The sequence below is a fragment of the Felis catus genome, chromosome B4 (genome assembly GCF_018350175.1).
Source record: "Felis catus isolate Fca126 chromosome B4, F.catus_Fca126_mat1.0, whole genome shotgun sequence".
Classification (NCBI taxonomy): Eukaryota; Metazoa; Chordata; class Mammalia; order Carnivora; family Felidae; genus Felis; species Felis catus.
The window spans coordinates 34,796,559-34,822,138 of NC_058374.1; the positions used below are offsets into that span (position 1 = coordinate 34,796,559).

The following is a 25,580-nucleotide window of genomic DNA, read 5'->3' on the forward strand; positions in this document are numbered from 1 at the left end:
TCATCCAGTTTTTTTAAATATTTGAATTAAGCAATGGAAATTCCTTGGTTAAAGATAAAAAGTTTTCTGGGGCACCTGGGGCTCAGTCACTTAAATGTCCAACTCTTGATCTCAGCTCAGGTCATGATCGAACTCACAGTTTTGTGAGTTTGAACCCCGCATTGGGCTCTGTGCTGTCTGGAGCCTGCTTGGGATTCTCCCCCTCTCTGTGGTCTTCCCCCTCTCCCCCACTCACACTCTGTCTCTCTTAAAATAATACATTAAAAAAAAAATTCTTGCCTCACCTCTAGCAGCTTAACAAGGCTGGATTCTTAAATGAATAAAAAGTAAAAAGCTTTCTTCTCCAGAAGCTGCTTGGCATATCTGAAAGTCAGGTGGATTATCGGGTATAGTCAGAAGGTCAAATCATTCCTGATCTCACCACTTAGGATCCAGCACTAACTGCTGAGATGCTCAGGGCTACCTTAAAGGGTCATAGCACCAGAGCCTTTTATTTTCCAACAATTTCACTGCTGACTGGGAACCTGAATATGGAGTGTCCTTTGAATGCTAAGATCATGTTTTCAGAACCTGAAGGCAAAGCAAATAAGTGTGTACCTATCAAGACCCCAAGATTATCTGAAATCCCTCTGAAGTCCAAGGCCTAAGATTACCATGTGAATACAAAGAGTCGTCCATCAATAATCTTCAGATCTCACTTTATTTCAACCTCCAATGTATTCTCCCCAACACACTGCTTCTAACAGCACAATTCATAGATTTGAATTTTGTTCTTTTCCCCTGATGAAGAGTAGATTGGCCAAAAGGCAGATAACAGGAGGGAAGAGGAGGAGCCAGAATAAACCACAAATAAGGTGAGCAAATCAGAGTTGTTAGGAGAGCTAATGGAAATTCATACAGAGAAAGTAAATACATGCACTTAAGTAAAATGCCTGTGTTACCAAAATTACCATTTAATTCCAGTAATTTTGAGGAGATGAGAGCATTAGAACCAATAATAAATTGAACTCAGTCAAGGAATGAGGTAGAGAGAGGCACTTTTAATGTAAAGGAAAAGAGAAATGAAAGCCTAAGATAGCTGGAAAAATACACAAATTCTATCTTTTCCTTTGGTGCTGGCCAAGGACCAACCTATGTAATACAATTGTCTTGCTAAAAATCAGGACCCAAGTTATTCCAGACTCCGTTAACAGGGAAGATTGTATTTCAACTTCCTTTTATTCCTGGAACAAACAGTAGTAAAATGTCAAAACTTTTGTTCATAACAATACACTGATTAACCAATTTCTTGTGGTGCAAAAAAACACTCACTGAGCAAGATCACTATAAAATTTCCCCTTAGAAGTTTGAGAAGGGGGCAAAGATCACCTTAAACCAGCTGCTACTTTTTAACTTATTACAAGGCCTTGCAAATATCCCTGAGAACATCTCCTACCTGAGCTTACTATGAAGCAGCTGCCTGGCTAGAGCTACTGCAGTGTAAACATAAACATCGGGAGGGCCCTGATGGTTTAAATTCACAGGAACATGGCCAGCCAGAGGCTAGTCTTATGTAAATAAAGGGAAGACCAGGATGTCTTAATATTTTAGTTTCATGACCGTTTCTACTCTCTATGGAGTTCTATGTATGAGGTAACTAAGAAATAGTGACTAAATTTTAAACGGGTATCCTACAGCCAAGGCCCCAGTGTACTGTGGAACTGAGATGTTTCACTGGAAAGTTATCTAGTGTCAGCTTCTGAGCAAGATGTGTCTGTGGCTGTACCTTGCCAGCTCTCAAGTCAGTCACCTCTCGAATGTTGAGAGGCCAATGACTGGCGGTATCCCCCACTTCATCTCATCCCACTTCACAACCCATGGCATAGGCAGGGGGAAAGGTAGAGAAAAGGGAAGAGAAAGCATCAAGGCGCTGTCTTCAAGTCATTTGGTGATGATTCCTGTGTCAGACTGCCTTACTCTTGTTTATAAGCAGAAGTACTTATGTGACACACTAAAAAAGATAAAGATCCATACCAACTATAACTGCACATTCTTTAGCCACAAGGCATCACATTCACTAAGAGAAAATCATACAAGTTCGGAATAACTCTGGACATAACCTTCACTATTTCTGTAGAACATGCTCAAATTTTAGATTAGGCCAGATGGAACCGTTGTACAAATCAAGAAAAAAACTCCCTTTCTTCCAGGGCACAGTCTGGTGCGCCTGGCTGCCCTTGTGCAGTCCATGATTGGCACAGCCATTTGTAGAGAGCCTACCAATCCTGCTTGGCAGTGTCATAAACATGGTAAAAACCGAAAAAAGCACTAGACTTGGAGTCAGAAAAATCCAGTCACCTTTTCCTCTCCCATGCTAGGCTTTTGAAAAGTCATTAAACTCCCATTAGGTCTCTTCACAGCATAAGCTGGGGATGAGGACTATGAATATCCATTGCAACTGTGAAGGTGGAATAAGGTACATGATGGTGCACAAGAACAATCTCTGGCAAACTGTAAATGTTCAACTATTGTTAAAATTATAATGACCCACACTTTTTAAGGAAAAGGATACTCTAATACAGAAAAATATGCACCCTAAACTGAAACCCATCTCACAGTTGAACCTCCTCAGTGACGAATGCTGTAATGGGAAGTTGTCACTAATGGCAGATCTCGTTCCTCCAGAGAAGCTACATTTTTCTGGTATGGTGTTGCTGAGGCTTTAAATGAGATACAGTAGTGCCCCCTCATCCTCCCCAGTGGATGCCTGAAACCACAGAGAATACTGAGCCCTATGTATGTTTTTCCCCCCATACATATCTATGGTAAAGTTAGTTTATAAATTAGGCATAGTAGACATTAACAAGAAAATAGAATTAAGATAATATACTGTGATGAGTTCTGTGAATGTGGTCTTCCTCTCAAACTATCTTATACTAATACCCTCATGACGACATGAGATGACAAAATGCCTACTCGATGAGATGAGTGAGGTGAGCGATGCAGGCACTATGATGAACCATTAGGCTACTACTGACCTCAGGATATGGGAGTAAGTATCATCTACTTCTGGGCCACGGCTGACTGCTGGTAACTGAACCGCAGAAAACGAAACTGCAGACAAGGGGATTTGTGAGGAAATCAGTTCAGAGGCCAGAATCTGTTTCTGTAAAGGTAATCAAATAGTCTACAGGCCCTCTATGAAATATGATCACCAACTCAAATTTTACCTGTAGTACCTTTTATTTCTATAAGACATCTCAAAATAATTTTAAAATTCTGTGGGTATGACATTTGTCCACATCATGCCTTTTAGAGAAAAAGGCAAAGAGCAGGCATTACTTTTGTATTATTAGAGGGAATTAGCATGAAGGCTGGGGAAATTGATTTCCACAAGAAATTAATGGTAGCTGTACTTCCAAAAAACCACATTCCTGGGTTCATTGTTTATTCTCCCAGGACAGACCCAGTCAAGTAGCTGCATTTTGATATGAGATGGTACAGAAACACAGGCAAGAGGAGGTATCAAGGATGCCTTTGTGTGGTGAACGTGTGAACCAGATGGTCAACAGTCGCTTTTCATTTTCTAGAAAGCTTTCTAGAGGGCAATGATGATACAAGAGTCCCTGTAAGGCACACTGTAGACACTGATTTCTATTGGCTCAGAATTATTATTTTAATACAAAGACGATAAAGTGGCATTCTTTAATTCTGGTATTTTTCTCAAGAAACCTTCATTGGTTTTTTACCAAGTTTTCAGAAATCATTACAGTCAATAAAGCAATTAAGAAGAAATCTAGAAAACTTACTAATACAAACTTTTGCTCAATAGTTTAAAGAATGAGGAATGATAAATGGTGATACTCAATTCCACATTTGAGTTCCATAAGCAAGTGAGATTTATCCCTAATCTGCCTTTTTACCTTAGATTTAGATGTAATGTTAAGTTGGGGAGGCGTGGGGGAGAAGAAATGGCCTCTGACTACCAGCCCCACCAAAAACGAGGGAGGTGGGAGGCTGAGAAATAATTTTTTTAATAAGCAAAAAATAGGAACTGCTGTAAGCAGTGGTCCTCATTAGGGTATTTCCCCTCCAGTGCCAGAGGCAGAGGATAAGGAAGTGAAGAAGCATTCAGGCACCCTGACACACTATTATTCAGAACTATCAATGATTCAACCTAGAGAAAGCCAATGGAAAAGAGTATTAACCATTACCCAGCAAGAGGCAATTGGCCGAATCACTTTGGGTGAATGTTCAACAGATAGGAAAATAAACCAGCACGTGGCAGCATCCTATCACATGTCTCAGTCTTTCCTTTAGTGGAGAACACAGACCCAAATATCCTAAGCCACAGATCTCCTTGTAGTAGCTCAGAAGTAAACCCGGTTTCTATTAGTGCTTAAATGTGTTCAGCTAATGGGTTTGGGCTCCGGAGTTTAAAAGTGTCAACACTGGAAGGAAAATATTTTATTATAAAAGAGAAAAAAAAAAAATCAAGATAACTCACCAGTGTGCTCTTATCCTATGCAAGCACAAAAGTAGGAACTAGAATACAGAGAAACCCCAATGTCGGAGCCAACTGTCAGAGTCCAAGGAGTGAAAACCATCTTTACTACATTAATTCCCATCCTCCCACCTCTTCTCTAGCTACACTAATCAAGGTGCACCAAAACCCTTAAAAATATCACTCCCTAAGACGCTACAACTCAGAACATACAGATACAGTGCATGATAAAGCTGAATAGACAAACACACTTCAGACCTTTCCTTGACCAGCTTTTAAATAGTATTGCTTTAGGGAGAAGATTTAATTTTAAAAAATAAATTTAAAAAAGAAAGCACATTTAAAACGTCAAGTTTTGGTGATCAGGATAGTAAAGTAATTTTATTACAAATTTCAGGATCTAAAAAGTAATTTGTTACATTTACTAAGATAAATCTGAGATGACCTGTATCAAGCATGTGTGTCCTGCATAGTGACACTGTGATCCTCAGGCATGAAAAGACATGGTTCCACCCCCCCTGCTTTAGGGATGGGATCAGCCAGATGAAAGAAAATTACACTGATTCTCAACTAGCACATACTGATTAGAATCATTTTGTTTATCACTCTGGCATTTGGACTGTAAAGAGTTCAGGGAAGAAGTCTAATTCTCGAACTCTGAAAGCCAAACTAAAATCTCGAGGGTAGCCTCAAGAAAGTCAAGCTTCTCTTTTACTACTTTTTATTTCAATGGTATTTAGGAGACCTTCTGTATTTAATAAGAGTTATGATTCAGTTGGTCTGTAAGCCCAAGTATTAACATCCTTATCACATGGCAAAAGACCACAGAGAAGCTGGCTGACCAGTAAGAAGACTAGGCCAGATAAAGGGAAAACACACTAATGCAGGTTCTAGACAGCGACCATCCAGCAACAGAGATGCTGCTACCGAGTAACCATAAGCTCCATAGGGTGGCCATACACAAAAGGGCCAGAAGAGACTTTGACAGGCCATCTAAGTCATCCTTCTGCTTCTAAATGAGACAAATGTCCCTCTTTAGCCAGTTACTTGCCTTTGCATTCACAGGCAGGGAGCCCTAGGTCTCTGTTATATTTATTTTTTTTAAAGATTACTAAAGGTAACATCTTTACAAGGTGGAGCCGTAGGAAGCATCAGGGACTTAGTGGGCACAGAGCAAGTGCTCTCCCGTGGGATCTTAACAAAGAACGTGGGGGTGAAGAGGAACGGTGCAGTACCTGAGAGGCAGCAGAGACATAAGGGGAGAGCACCCTCATGCTACAGGACTAAGAAGGTGGGGGAAAAAAGAAGATCCACAAAGGAATGGCTGCAAAACACAGCATGTTGATCAGGAAAGATGAATTTCCAAGGGCAGGAACAAATCAGTAGCTGAGGAGCCCACAGCTAAGCCCTGTTGGCCTAGGAATTTCTATCACAGATTCTCTTAAATTAACTCTCTCCCTCTAAAGCTGTGGCTCTCAGTGGGAACAATTTTGCCCCCAGGGGACATTTGGCAATGTTGGGAGACATTTTTGGTTGTCACAACTGGGGGAATGGTGCTACTGGTATTTAGTGGGTAGAGGCCACAGATGTTGCTAAACATCCTACAGTGCACAGGACAGCCCCCTACAACATAGGATTAATCATGATGTCATTGATGGCAAGGTTGAGAAACCCTGTTCTAGAGGGAGTACTTTACTCAAGAGATTCTGAATTGAGCATGAGCCACGGTCCTTGGAACTTAACAGACAAACATGAATGCCCTCTACCTCAAGCCCTACTATGTGGATCAATTTATGCCTTGTTGAGCAGAAGTCCCCCATTATCCCAGAGTGTTCCACAAATGTCCAATCAGTTGTTGGTGGATCCAATTCAGTCAGTACAGCTAAGACTTTACATATTTTTTGTCTTCTTTCTCTTCTGAAAGATCTGCTATTTCTTTCTCAGAGCCAGTGCTACCCCAACTGCCACTGCCAGGATGGCAACAGCGGCGGCCCCTCCAAACAGCAGTATAGACTTGCCCTCAGACAGGGGGAAGGCCTTCTCTTCTGCAGCAGGGGAGGGCCCTTCTTGAAGACTCTCTCTCTTTACATGCATCTCCTTTTCACTCAGCAGTGTTTCTGTGGGTTCCAGTGCAGGGATCACTTCCTCTTCTAGTTCAACAGATTCAACTGCTGCTGCTTTTGTCTTCATCAAGTTCTCTTCTTCATCAAGTTCCACAAACAACGATGTAGCAGGGCTGACTTTCTCAACTGCAATCGCTTCTGTGTCAGGTTCCCTCACCTCCAGCATGGAAGTAGCAGTGATATGCGGAAGCAAGGGAGCAGGTGCTTCAGGGAATGCCTCCTGCAGCTCCTTGGTTGGCAAGACTACAGACGCCACAGCAGCCTCTTCCACACTTTCAGGTATTTCTTCTTTTTCCACATGCACAATGTCAGAATTAGAAGAATTGTTCTCGCTCTTCTCTCCAGCCCCATTGCTATCTAAGCTTTTGACTTCTTCAGGATCCATTGCAATCTGTTGCCAGGACTCAGGACCTAGGGACACTGGTAGGCTTTCTGTGTGCCAACTCTGACTGGCTGAGAGTGAAACAGGTAAGCTCTCTGACTGCCAAGAAGTGGTCACAGTAGGAGACTCTGGAGGACTGACTTGTCCAGAGTTGTCACTGGGCAGGATATAAATGTCATTGCTATCTTCTGCAACGATTCCAGGGTATTCCTCCTCCTCTGATTCAAGGTTAAAGACAGTGCCCTAGAAGAGAAGGAAGAGAGTCAATACAAAGAATGGTAAATATATTTAAAATAAATATAAATCTGGATAAAAATTCTTTCCCAAACTGAAGTTCTAGGAATAAATACATTGTTTACAGCTATGTAATTTCTGGATTGAATGCATTTACCTGTAGACCAATGAAGAGGAAGAATTTTTTTCTTTTATTCATTTTTTTATGAATATATTGTTAAACTGGCTTACATACAACACCCAGTGCTCATCCCAACAAGTGTCCTCAGAGGAAGAATTTTTAACAAGATAGTCCTCTGAACAATTTCCTTGAAACTAAAAAACCAAAATGTGATTTTTATATTCAATTCGATGTGTATATATATATACAATGCAATAATTAATGCAAAATAGCAGAGAAAACAAAGGCAAGAAACTTGCTCTCAAGGAATTTATCACTTAGTAAGGCAATGCTATCTGACAGTCCAAGTGCTAGTAAGAGTTCAGCTGGAGAGATGGCAACTTCTTCTGGTGGAGGCTGCAGCAGTCAGGGAGATGCCTGAGAGCTTTGTGGAGAAACCAGCATTTACAGTGGCTATCAGGAGAATGGGTCAGAGTGTATGGTGAAAACCATGGACAAGACACAATACCCGCAAAAGTGTATAAATATAAAAAAGAGGATGTCACAAAAACAGACACTCAGATCAATGGAATAGAATACAGAACCCAGAAATTAACCCACAAACGTATGGCCAACTAATTTCTGACAGTAGGAAAGAATATCCAACGGAATAAAAACAGTCTCTTCAGCAAGTGCTGGGAAAACTGGACAGACAGCAACATGCAGAAAAATGAACCTGGACCACTTTCTTACACCATACACAAAAATAAACTCAAAATGGATGAAAGACCTAAATGTAATAAGACAGGAAGCCATCAAAATCCTTGAGGAGAAAGCAGGCAAAAACCTCTTTGACCTTGGCTGCAGCAATTTCTTACTCAACACGTCTCCAGAGGCAAGGGAAACCCAATCAAAAATGAACTATCGGGACCTCATCAAAATAAAAACTTCTAGTCTGCACAGCAAAGGAAACAATCAGCAAAACTAAAAGGCAATCAACGGAATGGGAGAAGATATTTGCAAATGACATATCAGATAAAGGGTTAGTATCCAAAATCTATAAAGACCTTATCAAACTCAACACCCAAAACACAAATAATCCAGTGAAGAAATGGGCACAAGACTTGAATAGACACTTCTCCAAAGAAGACATCCAGAAGGCCAACTGACACATGAAAAGATGCTCAACATCACTCATCATCAGGGAAATACAAATCAAAACCAGAGTGAGATACCACTTCACACCTGTCAGAATGACTAACATTAACAATTCAGGCAACAACAGATGTTGGTGAGGATGTAGAGAAAGAGGATCTCTTTTGCCCTGCTGGTGGGAATGCAAACTGGTGCAATCACTCTGAAAAACTGTATGAAGGTTCCTCAAAATATTAAAAATAGAACTACCCTAAAGCCCAGCAATTGCACTACTAGGTATTTATCCAAGGGATACAGGTATGCTGTTTTGAAAGGGCACATGTACCCCCATGTTTATTGCAGCACTTCAACAATAGCCAAAGTATGGAAAGAGCCCAAATGTCCATCGATGGATGAATGGATAAAGATGTGTATATATACAATGGAGTATTACTCGGCAATCAAAAGGAATGAAATCTTGCCATTTGTAACTACATGGATGGAACTAGAGGGTATTATGCTAAGCGAAATTAGTCAGAGAAAGACAAGTATCATATGACTTCACTCATATAAGGACTTTAAGATACAAAACAGATGAATATAAGGGAAAGGAAGCAAAAATAATATAAAAACAGGGAGGGGGACAAAACATAAGAGACTCTTAAATATGGAGAACAGAGTTGCTGGAGGGGTTGTGGGAGGTGGGGATGGGCTAAATGGGTAAGGGGCATTAAGGAATCTACTCCTGAAATCATTGTTGCACTATTTGCTAACTAACTTGGATAGAAATTAAAAAATAAATTAATTAAAAAAAATTTTTTTTAACATTTATTTATTTTTGAGAGACAGAGAGAGACAGAGCATGAGCAGGGGAGGGGCAGAGAGAGAGGAAGATACAGAATTCGAAGCAGGCTGCAGGCTCCAAGCTGTCAGCACAGAGCCCGTCGCGGGGCCCGAACTCACAAACCGCGAGATCATGACCTGAGCCGAAGTCAGACGCTCAAGCGACTGAGCCACCCAGGCGCCCCAAAAATAAATAAATTTTTTAAAATAAAAATAAATAAATAAATAATAAAAAAGGGTAACAGTATGTAACCCAGTCTGAGTAGTGTACAATGTACATGAAGAATAGAAATTTCCATTAGGAAAGGGACCCTGGAAAACCTGACACAGAACTAAGAAATATGGACTTTATTCAACAGGAAATGGTCAATGAAGTGTTTTAGCTACACAAGGACAATCACAGCTCCACTTTAAAATGACTTGAGAGCAGTGGTCAGAGGAACACCAGAAATGTAAGACTCTTGCTTCTCTCTTTAGCAAGAGTCTTGACACAAAAGCAATAAAAATAAATAACGTCAGGGGCGCCTGGCTGGCTTAGTTGCTAGAGCACCTGTCTCTTGATCTCAGGGTCGTTGAGTTCAACAGAGCATGGAGCCTACTTAAAATAAAAAGTTTATTAAAAAAAAATTCACCGTCTAGATGTGAAGACTGACATGAATAATTTCAGTATGATACAGAAAGCTTTAAGACAGGTATATGCACAGGATGATAGCATAACCTAGAGGAAGAGAGAACTAATGGAGGGTAATGTTCATAAAGACCTAAAGAAAGCTTCACAAAAAGTCTGGGTAACACTCATAAATGCTGCAGAGAGTTTGAATAGAGTATGTAAAGCAAATTAATTCCTATTTTATTTTGTGATTATAGCTGCTATTCATAGGAAGTAGAATAATTTTATTCTTCAATCAAAACTGAAAGCTCTCGGGGGGCACCTGGGTGGCTCAGTAGGTTGAGCGTCCAACTTCAGCTCTGGTCATGATCTCACACTCTGTGAGTTTAAGCCCCACGTCGGGCTCTGTGCTGACAGCTCAGAGCCTGGAGCCGGCTTCAGATTCTGTGTCTCCTCCTCTCTCTGCCCCTCCCCTGCTCATGCTCTGTCTCTGTCTCAAAAATAAATTAAAAAACATTAAAAAAAATTTTTTTTTAAAACTGAAAGCTTTCTGCATACATTAAGGCTCTAATATAAACCAGTAGTCCCTCTATTAGCCCTACATAAAAAGAAACCAGAAAAGCAACTAAACAAATAACATGATCATAACATCAAGATTCTAACTGCCCCACATTCCACCTCAACCCTTGTTTCAATCTCCTTAAGAAGCCCTAGAGGTCATCAGGGATAGTCTGTGAATGAACATACGCAGAGAGATACAACAGTGGAGTAATTAAAAATACAGTATTTGTAGGAAAAAAGAACTGGTTTGAACCCCAGCTCCACACATACCAGATGTGTATATCTGAAGGCCTTGCTTGCTTAACCATTAAAAAAAACTTTTTAATGTTTATTTATTTTGGCAGCGGGCGGGGGTGGGGGGACGGTAGGGGCAGAGAGCCAGGAAGACACAGAATCTGAAGCAGATTCCAGGCTCGGAGCTGTCAGCACAGAGGCCCATGCAGGGCTCAAATCCATGAACCGGGAGATCAGGACCTGAGCCAAAGTTGGACGCTTAACTAAGCCACCCAGGCGCCCCTTTGCTTAACCATTTAAAGTTCAATTTATTCATAAATGGAATATGAATGCCTTGGTAAGTTTTATAACAAAACTTAGATATAGTATTTATCATGCTTAGCACAGAACCTTGTACATAGTAAGCAATCAATAAATTATGCTGTTTTTTCATTATTATTGTTTTTGTTGTCATTGTTTTTTTGCTACTGTTTTTGGTGTGGTGGTAGGAGAAAGAGTCACGTAGACTGAAAAAATTTTAAAACTAAAAGCAATTTGAAACAATACCCTTCCTTGGGTACAAAAAGGTAATTAACATCCTCATCTCTCCTAAATAGAGGTATCACAAAACTGGAAAGTAAAAATCTCTCTTTAGAAAATTACAATAGTATAAGGGTGCCTGGGTGGCTCATTTGGCTCAGATCATGATCTTGCAGTTCATGAGTTTGAACTCTGCATCAGACTTAGTGCTGACAGCTCAGAACATGGAGCCTGCTTCGGATCTGTGTCTCTCTCTCTGCCCTTTTCCTGCTTGCGCTCTCTCAAAAATAAATAAACATTAAAAAAAATCATTTTTTTAATTACAATATCAAACCAATATACAGCTTATTTCTATGGGACAGAACTATAAGAAAAGTGTGTATTCTATAAATTTTTTACAATGATCATGACTTTGTATAAAAAATTTTTTTAATCTATTTGAAAATAATAAATAAATCTATCTCCATTTTTTTAAAAGACTGTTACATATAAATTGTGGTCTGCTGCCTCCTAGAAACTTGAGATTAGTGGACATTCAACAATCTCAACATGAGCTGTGAAATAATTTGAGTCAGATGAAGAGGATCTCCTGAATATCTTTTGTACATGTCCCTAAAACAAAGGGCAGGGCATATTAGAACACCATTAGAAATTGGTGTTTTTTTTTTTTTAAATATTTTATTCTTTTTTTAGTATTAATACACGATAAACACATTCATAAAATTACGTAACCTAACATTCACCATTTTTAGGTGTGCAATTCAGTGGTGCTTAGTATATTCACAATGTGTGCAAACATCACCCCACTTTATTTAATTCCTGAACATTTCCACCATCTCAAAGAGAAAGCTTTTGACAATCACTCCCAATTCTCCCCTCCTCCTTCCCCTGGCAACCACTAATCATTCTCTGCCTCTAGATATGCCTATTCTGGGAAGTTCATATAAATGGAATCATACAATACGTGACCTTTCATGTTTAGGTTCTGTCACTTCACATGTTTTCAAGGTTTGTCCATGTTGTAGTGTATATCAGCACTTTCTTTCTGTGGCTTTGCAGTAGTTCACTAAATGGATATACCACATTTTGTTTATTAATTCATCAGTTGGTTGACATTTGGGTTTTATCAATTGGTTGACATCAGTTGTTGGTTGACATTCATCAGTTGGTTGACATTTCCACCCTTTGGTGATTGTGAATATCCACATATAAGTTTTTGTTTGACCACCTATTTTCAATTCTTTTCAGTACATAGCTACAAGTGAAACTGCTGGGTCATGTAATTCTGTTTAATTTACTGAGGAACTGCCAAACTATTTCTCAAAGCAACTGTACCATTTTATATTCCCCCCAGGAATGTAGAAGGGTTCTAATTTCTCCACATCCTAACACTTGTTATTGACCGTTTCTTTTTTTTTTATCAGTGCCATCCTAAGGAATGTGAGGTGGTATCTCATTTGGGTCTTTATTTGCATTTCACTAATGACCAATGATACTAAACATCTTTTCATTTGCTTATTGTCCATTTGTTTATCTTCTCTGGAACAATGTCTATTTAAATCTTTTTCCCACTTTAAAATTCTATTGCCTTTTTATTATTGAACTGTTAGGACTTTTATCTTTTACTCTTCAACAAAACAAAAAACAAGGGTGCCTAGGTCGTTCAGTGGGTTAAGCATCAGACTCTTGGTTTTGGCTCAGGTTATGATCTCACAGTCTGAGTTTGAGCCCTGCGCTGGACTCCAAGCTGACTGTGCAGAGCCTGCTTGGGATTCTGTTTCTCTCTGCCCCTTTCCTGCTCTCTCTCTCTCTCTCTCTCTCAAAATAGATAAACTTTTAAAAAATAATAAAATAATTGGGGGCAAGGATGCTTGTAAAAAAGGTTGAGACTAAAGAAAACAGAGGAGGTAAAGTACTAAAGTAACCAGTAGTCTATGCTAGTTAATAATCTTATTTTTTATTTTTAATAAGATCTGCCATTAGTACTGTCCTTCATATGGATTCCTTTCCCAGGCTTAAACTGCATCTAAATGAGACCTTCATAACTATAATCTTATGGGATTTCACCTCTTTTGAATTCTCAGATTTTCATCAGTACAATGGTAATATAAAACCACTCAACAGTTCTGGGACTTTATCAATAATGAATGATAACAGAGTCCCTTTGCAACCAAATGTATCACATAAAGACTGTATACCCACCAACAGCAGAAGTCATTAATTACTGATTGCCAGGAGATACTACTTGTTCTACTGAAGAATACAAACTACAAATAACACTTCTATATCGTTTCTCTATCTTATCCCATTGTTAGTAACTTTATTTTGGCTACCATCTACCTCATCATCTTCCTCTCCCTCTATTTAATCTAATCATAAAGTGCTAACTATATCTCAAAACATTTATTCTTAATGTATCCTAACATATCAAGATATATTTTTCCCTTCCTCTCAACATTTTCTGCTATCACTCTAATATAAGCAATCATTATTTTTCACCAAAGCCTCCTGTCTCTTTGATGCTGCAATCCAATTTAGAGATGAAAAATAAAAAAAACATTTCACCAGTCAGCTAAACCAAAAACCTGGGAGTCATACTGGATTTCTCCTATTCTTGAAAGTAGTTTGCTTCTCATTGTTGGGAATTGTGCTATATAAATGGTAGTGACAAAACACTATAATCTCTGTCCCCAAAGAGTTTAAAATAGAGTTTAAAACCTAGTGAAGGAGACAAACACAGAAGAAGAGAAACTTATTTGGGGATTCATGGAAAGCTTCTTAGAAGACAGAGAATAACAGGGGTATCTGGCTGGTTCAGTTGGTGGAGCATGCAACTCTTAATCCCAAGGTTGTAAATTTGAGACCCACACTGGGTGTAGAGATTACTTAAAAATAAAATCTTTTTTTTTTTTTAAGTTTTATTTATTTGAGAGACAGAAAGAGAGGTGGGGGAGGGGCAGAGAGTGAGGGGGAGAGAGAGAATCCCAAGCAGGCTCCGTACTGTCAGCACAGAGCCTGAAGCAGGGCTTGAACTCACAAACTGTGAGATCATAACCTGAGCCAAAATCAAGAGTCAGACACTTAATCGATTGAGCCCCCCAGGAGTCCCCCAATTTTTTTTTAATGTTTATTTATTTTTGAGAGGGAGAGAGCAAGCAGGAGCAGGGAGGGGCAGAGAGACAGGGACAGAGGATCTGAAGCAGGCTCTGCACTGACAACAGAGAGTCCAAGGCAGGGCTAGAACTCAAGAACTGTGAGATCATGACCTGAGCCAAAGTCAGATGCTTAAATGAGCCACCCAAGTGACCCTTAAAAATAAAATCTTAGGGACGCCTGGGTGGCGCAGTCGGTTAAGCGTCCGACTTCAGCCAGGTCACGATCTCGCGGTCCGTGAGTTTGAGCCCCGCGTCGGGCTCTGGGCTGATGGCTCGGAGCCTGGAGCCTGTTTCCGATTCTGTGTCTCCCTCTCTCTCTGCCCCTCCCCCGTTCATGCTCTGTCTCTCTCTGTCCCAAAAATAAAAATAAAAAACGTTGAAAAAAAAAATTAAAAAAATAAAATAAATAAAATCTTAAAAAAAAGAGAGAAAGAAGAGAGAACAACAGAGCTGGATTCGAGCCCTACGTTGGGTGTAGAGATTACTAGAAAAAAATAAAATTAAAATAAAATGAAATAAAATAAAATAAAGCTGTATTTACCTATCTCTTTGCCAGAACACAATTCTAATTAGTCATGCAAATCCTCTAACACTTATTACAAAGGGATTTCTCTTTGCCATATAATTTTCTTTATTAAATATATATATTTTTTAAATGTTTATTTGAGAGAGAGTGTGTGAGCAAGTGGGAGGAGGAGCAGAGAGAGGGAGAGATAGAATCCCAAGCAGGCTTGAGCTGTCAGGGTAGAGAGCCCAACACAGGGCTTGATCCCACGAACCATGAGATCATGACCTGAGCTGAAACCAAAAATTAGACACTTAACCGAATGAACCACCCAGGTGCCCTACCACAAAATTTATATACTCAAAAGTTTATCTGTTTATTAAATCATCTCTTCAAGGAGTTCCATTTATGAAAACCAGAAATAAAGGCTCATATAAAGAATAAGTTTATAAGGAGGGGAAAAAGGTAGTAAAGAAGAGTAGTAATAGTATAAAGTAACACAAAGTTCATAATTATCCCTATTGACTTTAGTACACTTGTTTATTTATTTGCTTTCTCAAAATCTCCAAATGAGAAACTAAGTATGGTTCAGCAGCTTTATAATCCTCAACCTTCAAAGCCTTGCAAAGTAGCTAAAAAGAAGGGTAATGAGGCATTGCTTAAGATTAAATCTTTTTTTCTTCACTATTGAAACTCAACATTTAAAAACTGGGTACTTGGAACGCCTGGGTGGCTCAGTCAGTGAAGCATCCGACTCTTGATTTCAGCTCAGGTCACGATCTCACGGTTTGTTGAGTTTGAGCCCCACATCAGGCTCTGAGCTGACAGCAAGGAGCCAGCTTCTTGGGATTCTCTCTCTCTCTGCCCTCCTGGCTTGCACTCGTTCTCTCTCTCAAAGTAAATAAATAAAACTTAAAAAAAACACAAACACTAAACTGGGCTCTTTTTGTTAAGTGAAGAGTAAAACACTGGAAAAGAAAGTTAACAGAATTATGCCACTAAATGAACCAATCACAGTGTGCCACCCCAAGAAGCAAGTAAAACTACCGTTTTCTCAAAGAAATTGCATTTCAAAGTTACAGAAAATAGTCAAAGAACATCAGTTACTCCACTACAAGCAACCTAAAACAATATATTCTTGGGGCGCCTGGGTGGCTCAGTCGGTTAAGCATCCGACTTTGGCTCAGGTCATGATCTTGCGGTCCGTGAATTCAAGCCCCGCGTCAGGCTCTGTGCTGACAGCTCAGAGCCTGGAGCCTGTTTCGGATTCTGTGTCTCCCTTTCTCTCTGACCCTCCCCCATTCATGCTCTGTCTCTCCCTGTCTCAAAAATAAATAAACATTAAAAAAACAAAAAACAATATATTCTTGTTCACTTTCCAAGGACATTTTCACATTTTCATCTAAAAACCTCAAAAAAAAAATTGCTTCTAACCACCCCTACCTCCCAACTGAATTATTTAGAAGATAAGGAATGTAATTTCTTACGTTGTTTATTCTTAGTCTTAGAATCACATCTGCTCTCATTCTGTTCACACTCTACAAATTTTGTAATCTGTTTTTGTGCCGCTTCAAAAGACGTACAGTACAGCTGGATTCACAGAGCAGCCTACAATTACAGAGCTCTTCAAACAGAAGGGTTATTCAAGGGTCAGAGCGGTCTTAAGTGCTCATTGATAAGAATTCTCAACAAGTTAACTTATCTGTACTTCTAAAAACAGAAACTCTCATAGCAAGAACTGATTAAAAAAGCAAAAACAAGGGGGGTGGGAGGGAGGAGAGGGTGGGTGATGGGTATTGAGGAGGGCACCTTTTGGGATGAGTACGGGGTGTTGTATGGAAACCAATTTGTCAATAAATTTCATATAAAAAAAAAAAGGCAAAAACAAAAGAACCATAATACAGAAGGTAAAAATTTTAATCCTCAGAAAGACCTTTGCTACTTTTTCTTTAGGGCTGTAAGCCAAAACAAATGAAATAGAAATTTCAAAACTTCCATCATGAAGAAATAAGGGAAAAGTTAACAAACTGAAATAGAATTTACTGTAAACATTTTGCTTTATTTTTAACAGCTTAAAGCTAACAAAGAGTTAAGAACACTCTTTGTTCCCTTGATCAATAACTCTGTCAAATTACAACTTTGGAATAATATATTGCTCAGAAGTCAATTCAGACTTAATTATTTTGTTCTTTGCTGTTATGGCCTTCGCTATCTTATAACTTATTTCTGTACTTGGAACATGACATTTTAATGAAGATTCACCAAAAATTTTGTGCTCTTATGTGAGAAGCATTAATGAAAGACTGACACTAACACTTTTACTCCTGGGGCCAATTCATATAAAGCAAAAATATAAAAATAGAGGCCTCTCTCTTAACAATTCCTGTTATTAGTGAAGAGTAGGCTTTCACTGAAAGATAAAAGACTTCTCTGGATAATACTTTACATAAAATTTACTGCATTGGAGAGACTAACATCTACAGGTAATATTAGAGCCATTCCAACAATCTAAAATCATTTTTAGCACAAAATATTTATATTGTTGGAAATATTTTTTAGTTCCATTGATTAAAAAAACAAAAAGGAGTAACTTCAAGTGCTCAAAAACATAAAACTTATTTGGATCAACTATCAGAGTTTAAATATGCACAAAGAATCAGAGAATTGTATCTTTAAAAAAAAAAAAATAGATAAAGCCCAGAAAGATTAAGTAACTTGCCCCAAGGCCTCTTAGCCTGCAAAGAGAACTGGATGTCAATAATAATAGGTAGCCCTTATGTGACTCTTATCATCTGCCCTTCTGAAGATTTTATTTATATTAATCTATTTAAACCTCACAACTCTGTGAGGTAAGCCTTATTATTATTTCCATTTTACAGATGAGAAAACTGAACCAACTGAGGAGGATAAGTAATCCATTCAGTCATGGAACTAAATTTAAGCTCAGGCAGTTCACCTCTAGGGACCATGCTTTTATCAATTACTTAACTACTTAACCCCAACTCTTAGGCTGAAGTCCCCTGGTTACCATACAGCAAGTTTACAGCAAGAAGCAAATAGAAAAGGTTATTCTTGGAATTTTCTTCAAGCAGTACACAAAACCCTTCAAATAAAACCCAAGCAAATAAACTGTTCAAATAAAAAGGGAAAGAGAGAAGAACCTGAAATATGGAGACAAGGGGGAATATTTTTAAATAAATATAAAATGAAATATAAATGTAACTTTGGTTTTGGTGATAGGAACAAAGTAAAAACAGTTTGCAGATCATTCAAAGAACCATTTTTAAAATGTGCGGCAGCTACTTTATTCTACCTGTATTGACTACATTTTGCTTCCTTCCCCCCGCAGCCCCCACCTTTGGTTCACATCAGTTACAAATTATTTTGTCACTTCAAGCAGTATTTTACCCTGAGAGTCATAGCTGCTGATAAACTGAGCTCCTTACAGACTTAACTTTCCCATCTGAAGATGCTTTGGCAGAACTCCATTCCCTCATAAACTCATCTAGGGACTCACCTCCCTTAAGAAATACCAACAAACCTTTATCATTACTTCTCAGTCATCATGTAATATCTATTTCTCAAGTACTCCCCTTAAAAAATAAAAACAGATAATTGCTCTTCTAACATTCAAACAGGATATTAAAAGCCTCTTAGATCACTACAAATCTAAAATAAGAAAATAAGAAAATGGAAAATGTGAAAGAAATTCCAGAGAAGTAATTTTCCACGTAATATGATGACCAAGACCCACAAAAAATATATTTTGGAGCACAATGCAGTAAATGCTCACACTCACATATAAAACATACAGATTTCATGAAACAGTACTTATCCTCATTACACTAAAATCATTTCAGTTGCAAAATCCACTTATTGATTTTAGATCACAAACTGTGTCACCTCCCACAGTATAAAAACTCTGTTCTAACAAATTCTTACCTAAAAGTTCCCAAAAGACAGTCTTCAAATATCCCTGATTAAAAACAAAAACCTTTTTGTGGCTTTCTATTCTTAAAATAGAAACAAGAAGCTTTAAGTCAAAGAGAAAAAAGACAAAAATAAATTTTATTCGAACTACTTAAATATTAAATATTATGGTAGACATCAGATGACATTTTCACCAATAATTTCTTATGTAATTTAAAACTAAATCTTTCATAAGTATTTAGTTTAGTACATGACACAGGAGAAAATAAAAGTGAAGCCTTACCACAGTGGATTTGTACTGCCCTTTTCAGGAGACAGACTTACTTCTTTCTAATGTAGCAACACAATCCCAGGAAATGAAAGACAGTGAGAAAGAGGAGGGAGGGAACAAGGGATGAGTCAGGGAGAATCGTAATATGCCAACGAATCTGTGCCCTACGTGCACTGCAGGGCAATTAAAAGTCAGAGTCAAAACGCAAAGGAATCATCAGACTCAGGAAGAGGAAAAAAATACACGCTCTTAAAGACATATCTGAAAACTTGACATTTGTAAAAATGTAACATTTTCACAAAACACTTTTATATCATTATTTCTGTGAGATAGAGAGCTAATCTTTCTATTTTCTAATTGATAAAATTGAAGTTCAAAGAAGTTAAATGAATTCCCCCCAAAACACAAGGCAGAGTTGGGGCCACAAATTCATTTTGTGATTTCCAATCCTGTTAACTCACCACTCTGGCAGGTAAAAAAAGAAAATAAAAAGCCCTATCTTGTAATTCTAATGTCAATATAAACAGTAATAAAAAATTATAATCCAGTTTAACTCTGAAAAGCTAACTGTTAATTACAATTAAGGTGTGTATTCCTAATTGAATTTATATTTCTAATTGCACCCCAATTAATCACCCTCTCCTTGTATCTCTGAACACACCTATCTCATAGCATGTAACATGCTACACGTGGTTACTGACATTTATATCCTCTCAACCAGCTCTGAGCTCAAAAGTAGGACCTATATTTTATTTAACTTTTGTATACTTAGCATCTAGCATCGTGCTTACCATAACATATGCCGCCATCAAGTAAGGTTTACTGCATATTGAAAATTAATCTCTGAAGGGCTTAAAAAGTATAGAAATTAACTTATTTAATTAATCTTCACCAACTCATTGTAAATGGGCTGACACTATTAATGACTGCCTTAGAAACTAGACTTTATAAATAAACTGAAGGATATTCGGGGAAATGATTCATCTAAGGCCATGTAATTAGACAGTAATAAACACTCCTAGGCCATACTCCTTCTCAAGGAAAACCAAGACAAAGTACACGAACTGGTGATACCTACAAGTATTGCTCCACGGAACAGGAGCCTCAGTTTCTATTCCACACAGACATTTCAAAGGAATTATAGAACTATATTTTGACCTCACATGATGGTGAGTATCAGTAATTAGGAATGATCAGAAGCAGATTGAGAATCTTTCACATCTAAGATATAGAAATTGTAACTATATGACTAATGTCCCAGTTTGAGGAATAATGCCCATGGATAAAGTAACTAAAAACAAAATGATACAGATCCTTGTAAAGCCTCAGCTTGATGTCATTTTAACTTCTGGTTTCTGGGAGACCAGTAAGAAGCCTGGAAATTACCACTCCACCCTAACAACAAGTAAAAAAGCTGACCAAATGGAGAAATCTGTGACTCTGCTTAGATCTGTAAGAGAACTGAGGTCACAGAGCAAACCGTTGCCCCCAAGACAGGAGTGACCAACAGGCAACACAGGGAATCACAGCTTAACAGAGGAGAAACTCATGAGCAGTAACCTCCCCAGGAACCAGTGCCTAGTTAGGGAAATGAACTGGAGCTGTCTAACTGCTGGAGGCTCAGGGTGGACAAAACTGAGAGATAAAACTTCAGACAGCCTTTCAGTTTCCGGTTCTGCATGTAAGGAGCTTGAAAGTCACCACTCTACCCAAACCAGTAAAACGCTGATCAAACTGAAAAATCCACAACTATTCGAGGATCTGTAAGTAGAGAGGTGATGGCACAGGGCAAACTACTGCCCCCAAGACTGGAGAGACACACAGAAGAATATGGGGAATCACAGCTTACCAGGCTGGGAATTGTGCAGGGGACGAGCACTGAGGTAGGCAAACCTGAACTATAATTGATGAATTGCTGGAGGCTCAGTGTGGCCAACACAGAGTTTAAAACTCCAGGAGGACTCCCTCATAGGAAGACCCCTGCAATTTTGTGAGATTTACCTCCAGGAGATTAACCAGGTGCTCTCAATAAATACCAAAGAAAAATCCCCTCATGCTTCTGACAGGAGAAGGAGGAAAAAGAACTATCTTGAAATACATCAGGGCACTCTGTTTTGTCCTCAAGAGAAACTAGTTAATCAGAGCCTAAACAACCTATGGGCAGAGAAATACCCAACTCCAGCCCACTCTAGCCATCTCATCCCACCTAATACAGGAAGAAAAAACTGAGAAAAACATTTGTGAAGTTTACAGTGAGCCACAGGCTCAGTAAAAAGACTGACCTAATCATAGGACTATAAAAAATCCCTCACCTTTCCCCTAAGGCCTCTTTACAGCAGTTCCTTTCACCCAGCGCACCATGTCCAGCTATCAAGAAAAAAATCACAAGGCATACCAAAAGGCAAAAACATAATTTGAAAAGATGGAGCAAGCATCAGAACCAGACATTACAGACGTTGAAATTACCACACTGAGAATTTAAAGCAATTATGATTAATAAGCTAAGGACTCAGGGGGGCGCCTGCATGGCTCAGTTGGTCAAAGTGTCCGACTCTTGGTTTCAGTTCAGGTCATGATCTCACAGTTTGTGGGTTCAAGCCCCACGTCTGGCTCTGTGCTAGCAACATGGAGCCTGCTTGTGACTCTCCTCTCTCTCTGTCCCTCTCTCTCTTTCTCTCTCTCAAAAATAAATAACAACTTAAAAAAAATTTTTTTTTAAATAAGCTAAGGACTCTCGTAGATAAAGGAGATAGCATGTAAGAACAACGTAAGCAAAGCGACAGAAATAATAAGAAGGAACCATGAGATCAAAAAGATCTGTAACGGAAATGAAGAATACTTTGATGGGCTTCCATTAGACTAGACACGGGTAAGGAAAGAATCTCTGAGCTTGAGGATATCTCAATAGAAACATCCAAAACTGAAAAGCAAAGACAACAAAGACAGGAAAAAAAGAACGGGATATCCAAGGACTGTGGAACAACTACAAAAAGCATAAATATACAAAATTAGAATATAAAAAGGAAAAGAAAAAGAGAAAGGAACAGAAGAAATATTTAAAACAATAATGTCTAAGAGCTTCTTCAAATTAATGTCAGACACCAAACACAGATTCAGGAAGCTCAGAGAACATCTAGCAAAATAAATGTCCCCCCACCCCCCAAAAAAAACCCCACCCTACATCTAGGAATATCATTTTCAAACTACAAAAATAAAAATCAAAGAAAAAATCTTAAGGCAAGCCAGAGTTAAAAACATCTTACCTGTAGAGGAACAAAGATAAGAATTATATTGAAATTCACCTCAGAAACCATGCAAGCAAGAACAGAGTGGACTAAAATATTAAAAAAATGTTGAGAGAACAAAACCCACCAATGTAGAGTTCTATACATGTAAAATTACCCCTCAAAAATGAAGGGCAAGCAAAAAATCTCAGACAAGCAAAAACTGAGGAAATGTGCTGTTAGACTTGCGTTGGAAGCAATGTTAAAAGAGGCTTATTAGAGAGAAGGAAAATAATATAAGTCAGAAACTTGGCTCTCCGTTAAGAAAGGAAGAGCATCAAAGAAGGAATAAGTGAAGGTAAAATAAAAATTTTTACTTTTCTTATTCTTAATTGATATACCTGATAATAGTTTATTCAAAGCAACTCAATCATGTATGCGTACATATACAGTATATATATGCACATACACATATACATACATATGCATGCTTATATAAGTGAAATAAATGACACCAGTGATACAGAGATGACAGAGAGGAATTAAGATTATTTTGTTATGATAAGGTACTCACATTACTCATGAAGCAGCACAGTGTTATCTGAAAGTGAACTTGGACTAGTTGTAAATGTATATTGCAAACTCTGGGGCAAGCACTAAAAAAAGTAAAAAGAGAAATGTAATGGACATGTTAAGAAAGGAAAGAAAATGGAATCATACAACATGCTCAATTAAAACCACAAAAGGCAGAGAAAGAGTGGAAGACAAAAATGGGAACAAAGAATAAGGGCAACAAGTAGAAAACAATAACAAATATGCTAGACATTAATCCAATTATATCAATAATCACTTTGAACTTCAACAGTCCAAATACACCAATTAAAAGACAGAGTGGATCAAAAAACAAGACCCAACTATACGTTGTCTACAAGAAACTCTAAATATAAAGACACATACACAGTAAAAGTAAACGGATGGAGAAAAATATACTATGCTAACAGCTAATCAAAAGAAAGTAGGGGCACCTGGCTGACTCGGTAGGTAGAGTCTGTGACTCTTGATCTTGGGGTTGTAAATTTGAGCCCCACGTTGGATGGAGAGATTACTTAAGAAATAAAATCTTAAAAAAAAAAAAGTGGGAGTATTAATTTCAAACAGAGCAGACTTCAGAGCAAGAAAAGTTATCAGGAATAAAGAGGGCATTACATAATGAGAAAGGGGTTAAACCTCCAAAAAGATATAATAATCTTTAATGTGTACACATCTAACAACAGAGTGTCAAACTATGGGAGGCTAAAACTAATAGAAGTGCAAGGAGAAATAAATTAATCTACTATTATAATTGGAGACTTTGACACCTTTCCAGTAGAAATAGACCGAAAAGTCACAAATGACATAGTTATATTCAGCAATTGGATATAATGGGCATCTATAAACTACCTCATCCAATAATAGAAGAATATACATTCTTCCCAAGCTCACATGGAATACTCACCTAGACCATTCTGGGACATGAAACACATCTTTACAAATCTAAAAGAATAGAAATCATACAATGTCTGCTCTCAGGACCATAATGGAATACAACAAAATACAATAACATAAAGGGAAAATCCCCAAATACTTGGTTATTAAACAATATATTTCTGAATAATACATGGGTCAGAGAATAAATCTCCAGAGACATTTAAAAATACTTGAACTAAATGAAAATGAAAACACAACTTAAACTTTGTATGAGGCCGTAAGAGCAATGCTTAGATGGAAATTTATAGGATTAAATATTATATGCATATATTAGAAAAGAAGAAACACCCAAAATCAATCACCTAAGCTTCCAACATAGGAAACTAGAAAAGGAAGAGAAGATTAAGTCCAAAGTAAACAGAAGAAAAAAAACATAGTAAAAATAAGAGCAGAAATCAATGAAATTGAAAATAGGAAATCAATTGAGAAAATCAATAAAACCAAAAGCTGATTATTTGAGATCAATAAATTCAGTAAGAAACACACACACACACACACACACACACAAATCACTAATATCAGAAATGAAAAATGGGACATCACTACAGATCCCACGGACATTAAAAAAAATAAAGGAATATTGTGTTCCATAACTATAAATTTGATAACCTGGATGAAATGGACCAATTCTATAAAAGACGTAATCTGTCAAAACTCACACAAGAAAAATCTATGAGGCCAGCATTACACTAATTCTAAAATCAGACAGATAAGAAAACTACAGACCAATACCTCTTATGAACATAGATGCAAAATCTTTAACCAAATATTGGCAAATAGAACCCAACAATATATAAAAAGAATTATATGCCACAACCAAATAGGATTTATCCCAGATAGACAAGGTTGGGTCAACATTAAAAAAATCAGTTAATGTAATCCATCACATCAACAGGCTACAGACCAAAAAACAAAGTCATAAGATCATGTCAACAGACAGAGAAAGCATCTGACAAAATCTAACATCCAGTCATCATAAAACTTTTATAGTAAATTAGGGCAGAGGGGAACTTCAACTTGACAAAGAATATCTATAAAAAAAACCTACTGCTAACATGTTTAATGGTGTGAAACTATAAAGTTTCCATTTAGATGAAGAACAAGGCAAGGATGTCATCTCTCACCACTGCTTTTCAACACTGTACTGGAAGTCCTAGCTAATGCAGTAAGATACGGAAATAAAATGTATACAGATTGGGAAGGAATTGTTAAAAAGAAGACAACAGGCCCCAAATGGATTTACTTGAGCTAAACCCCTGTCACCAACCAAGACTTAATACCTAACCTAACTGCAAGTTCAACCTTCTTTAAGAATGTGATCTTAACCAGTCAGTCTGGAATTTCCTAGTCAGCACTAGTGAGGTAATTCACCCAATAGACTCCATTTACCTCCCTAAAAAAGGTGACCTTGCCTGAAATAATCCTTTCTTTTGTTTATGACTTCCTTGTCCCACCTCCTTTCTGCCTTTAAAAGCCTTTCCTTGGGTCACCTGGGTGGCTCAGTCAGTCATGATCTCACAGTCAGTCATGAGATCTAGCCCCACACTGGGCTCTGTGCTGGGCATGAAGCCTGCTTAAGAATCTCTCCCTCCCTCTCCCCTTCAGCTCTTTCCCCACTTGTGTGGATACTCTAAATAAATACATAAATACATACTTCTTTTATTTGCTAGATGGGATGCTGCCTGATTCATGAATCACTGAATAAAGTCAATTAGGTCATCAAATTTACTCAGTTGAATTTTTAT

At 38.0% G+C, this 25,580-nt stretch overlaps 1 protein-coding gene across 18 annotated transcripts in view; it reads right to left on the bottom strand.

Moving 5' to 3' along the window:
• Positions 1–681: 681 nt before the first annotated feature.
• BCL2L13 (BCL2 like 13) overlaps positions 682–25,580 on the bottom strand; it is a 92,361-nt gene continuing 67,462 nt past the window's right edge. For 7 of the 18 annotated variants that reach the window (XM_045061131.1, XM_045061138.1, XM_045061136.1 and 4 more), the window contains 3 exons: positions 23,804–23,841; positions 22,883–22,964; positions 4,837–7,231 (listed from right to left, as the gene is read on the bottom strand). In XM_045061131.1, the coding sequence (XP_044917066.1) occupies positions 6,413–7,231; positions 22,883–22,964; positions 23,804–23,841 (939 nt within the window). In that variant the 3' untranslated portion in view covers positions 4,837–6,412. Of the gene's footprint in view, positions 7,232–19,096; positions 19,252–22,882; positions 22,965–23,803; positions 23,842–25,580 lie in introns of those variants that run through there. The other 11 variants (XM_045061140.1, XM_023256583.2, XM_045061141.1 and 8 more) reach the window with 5 other exon arrangements.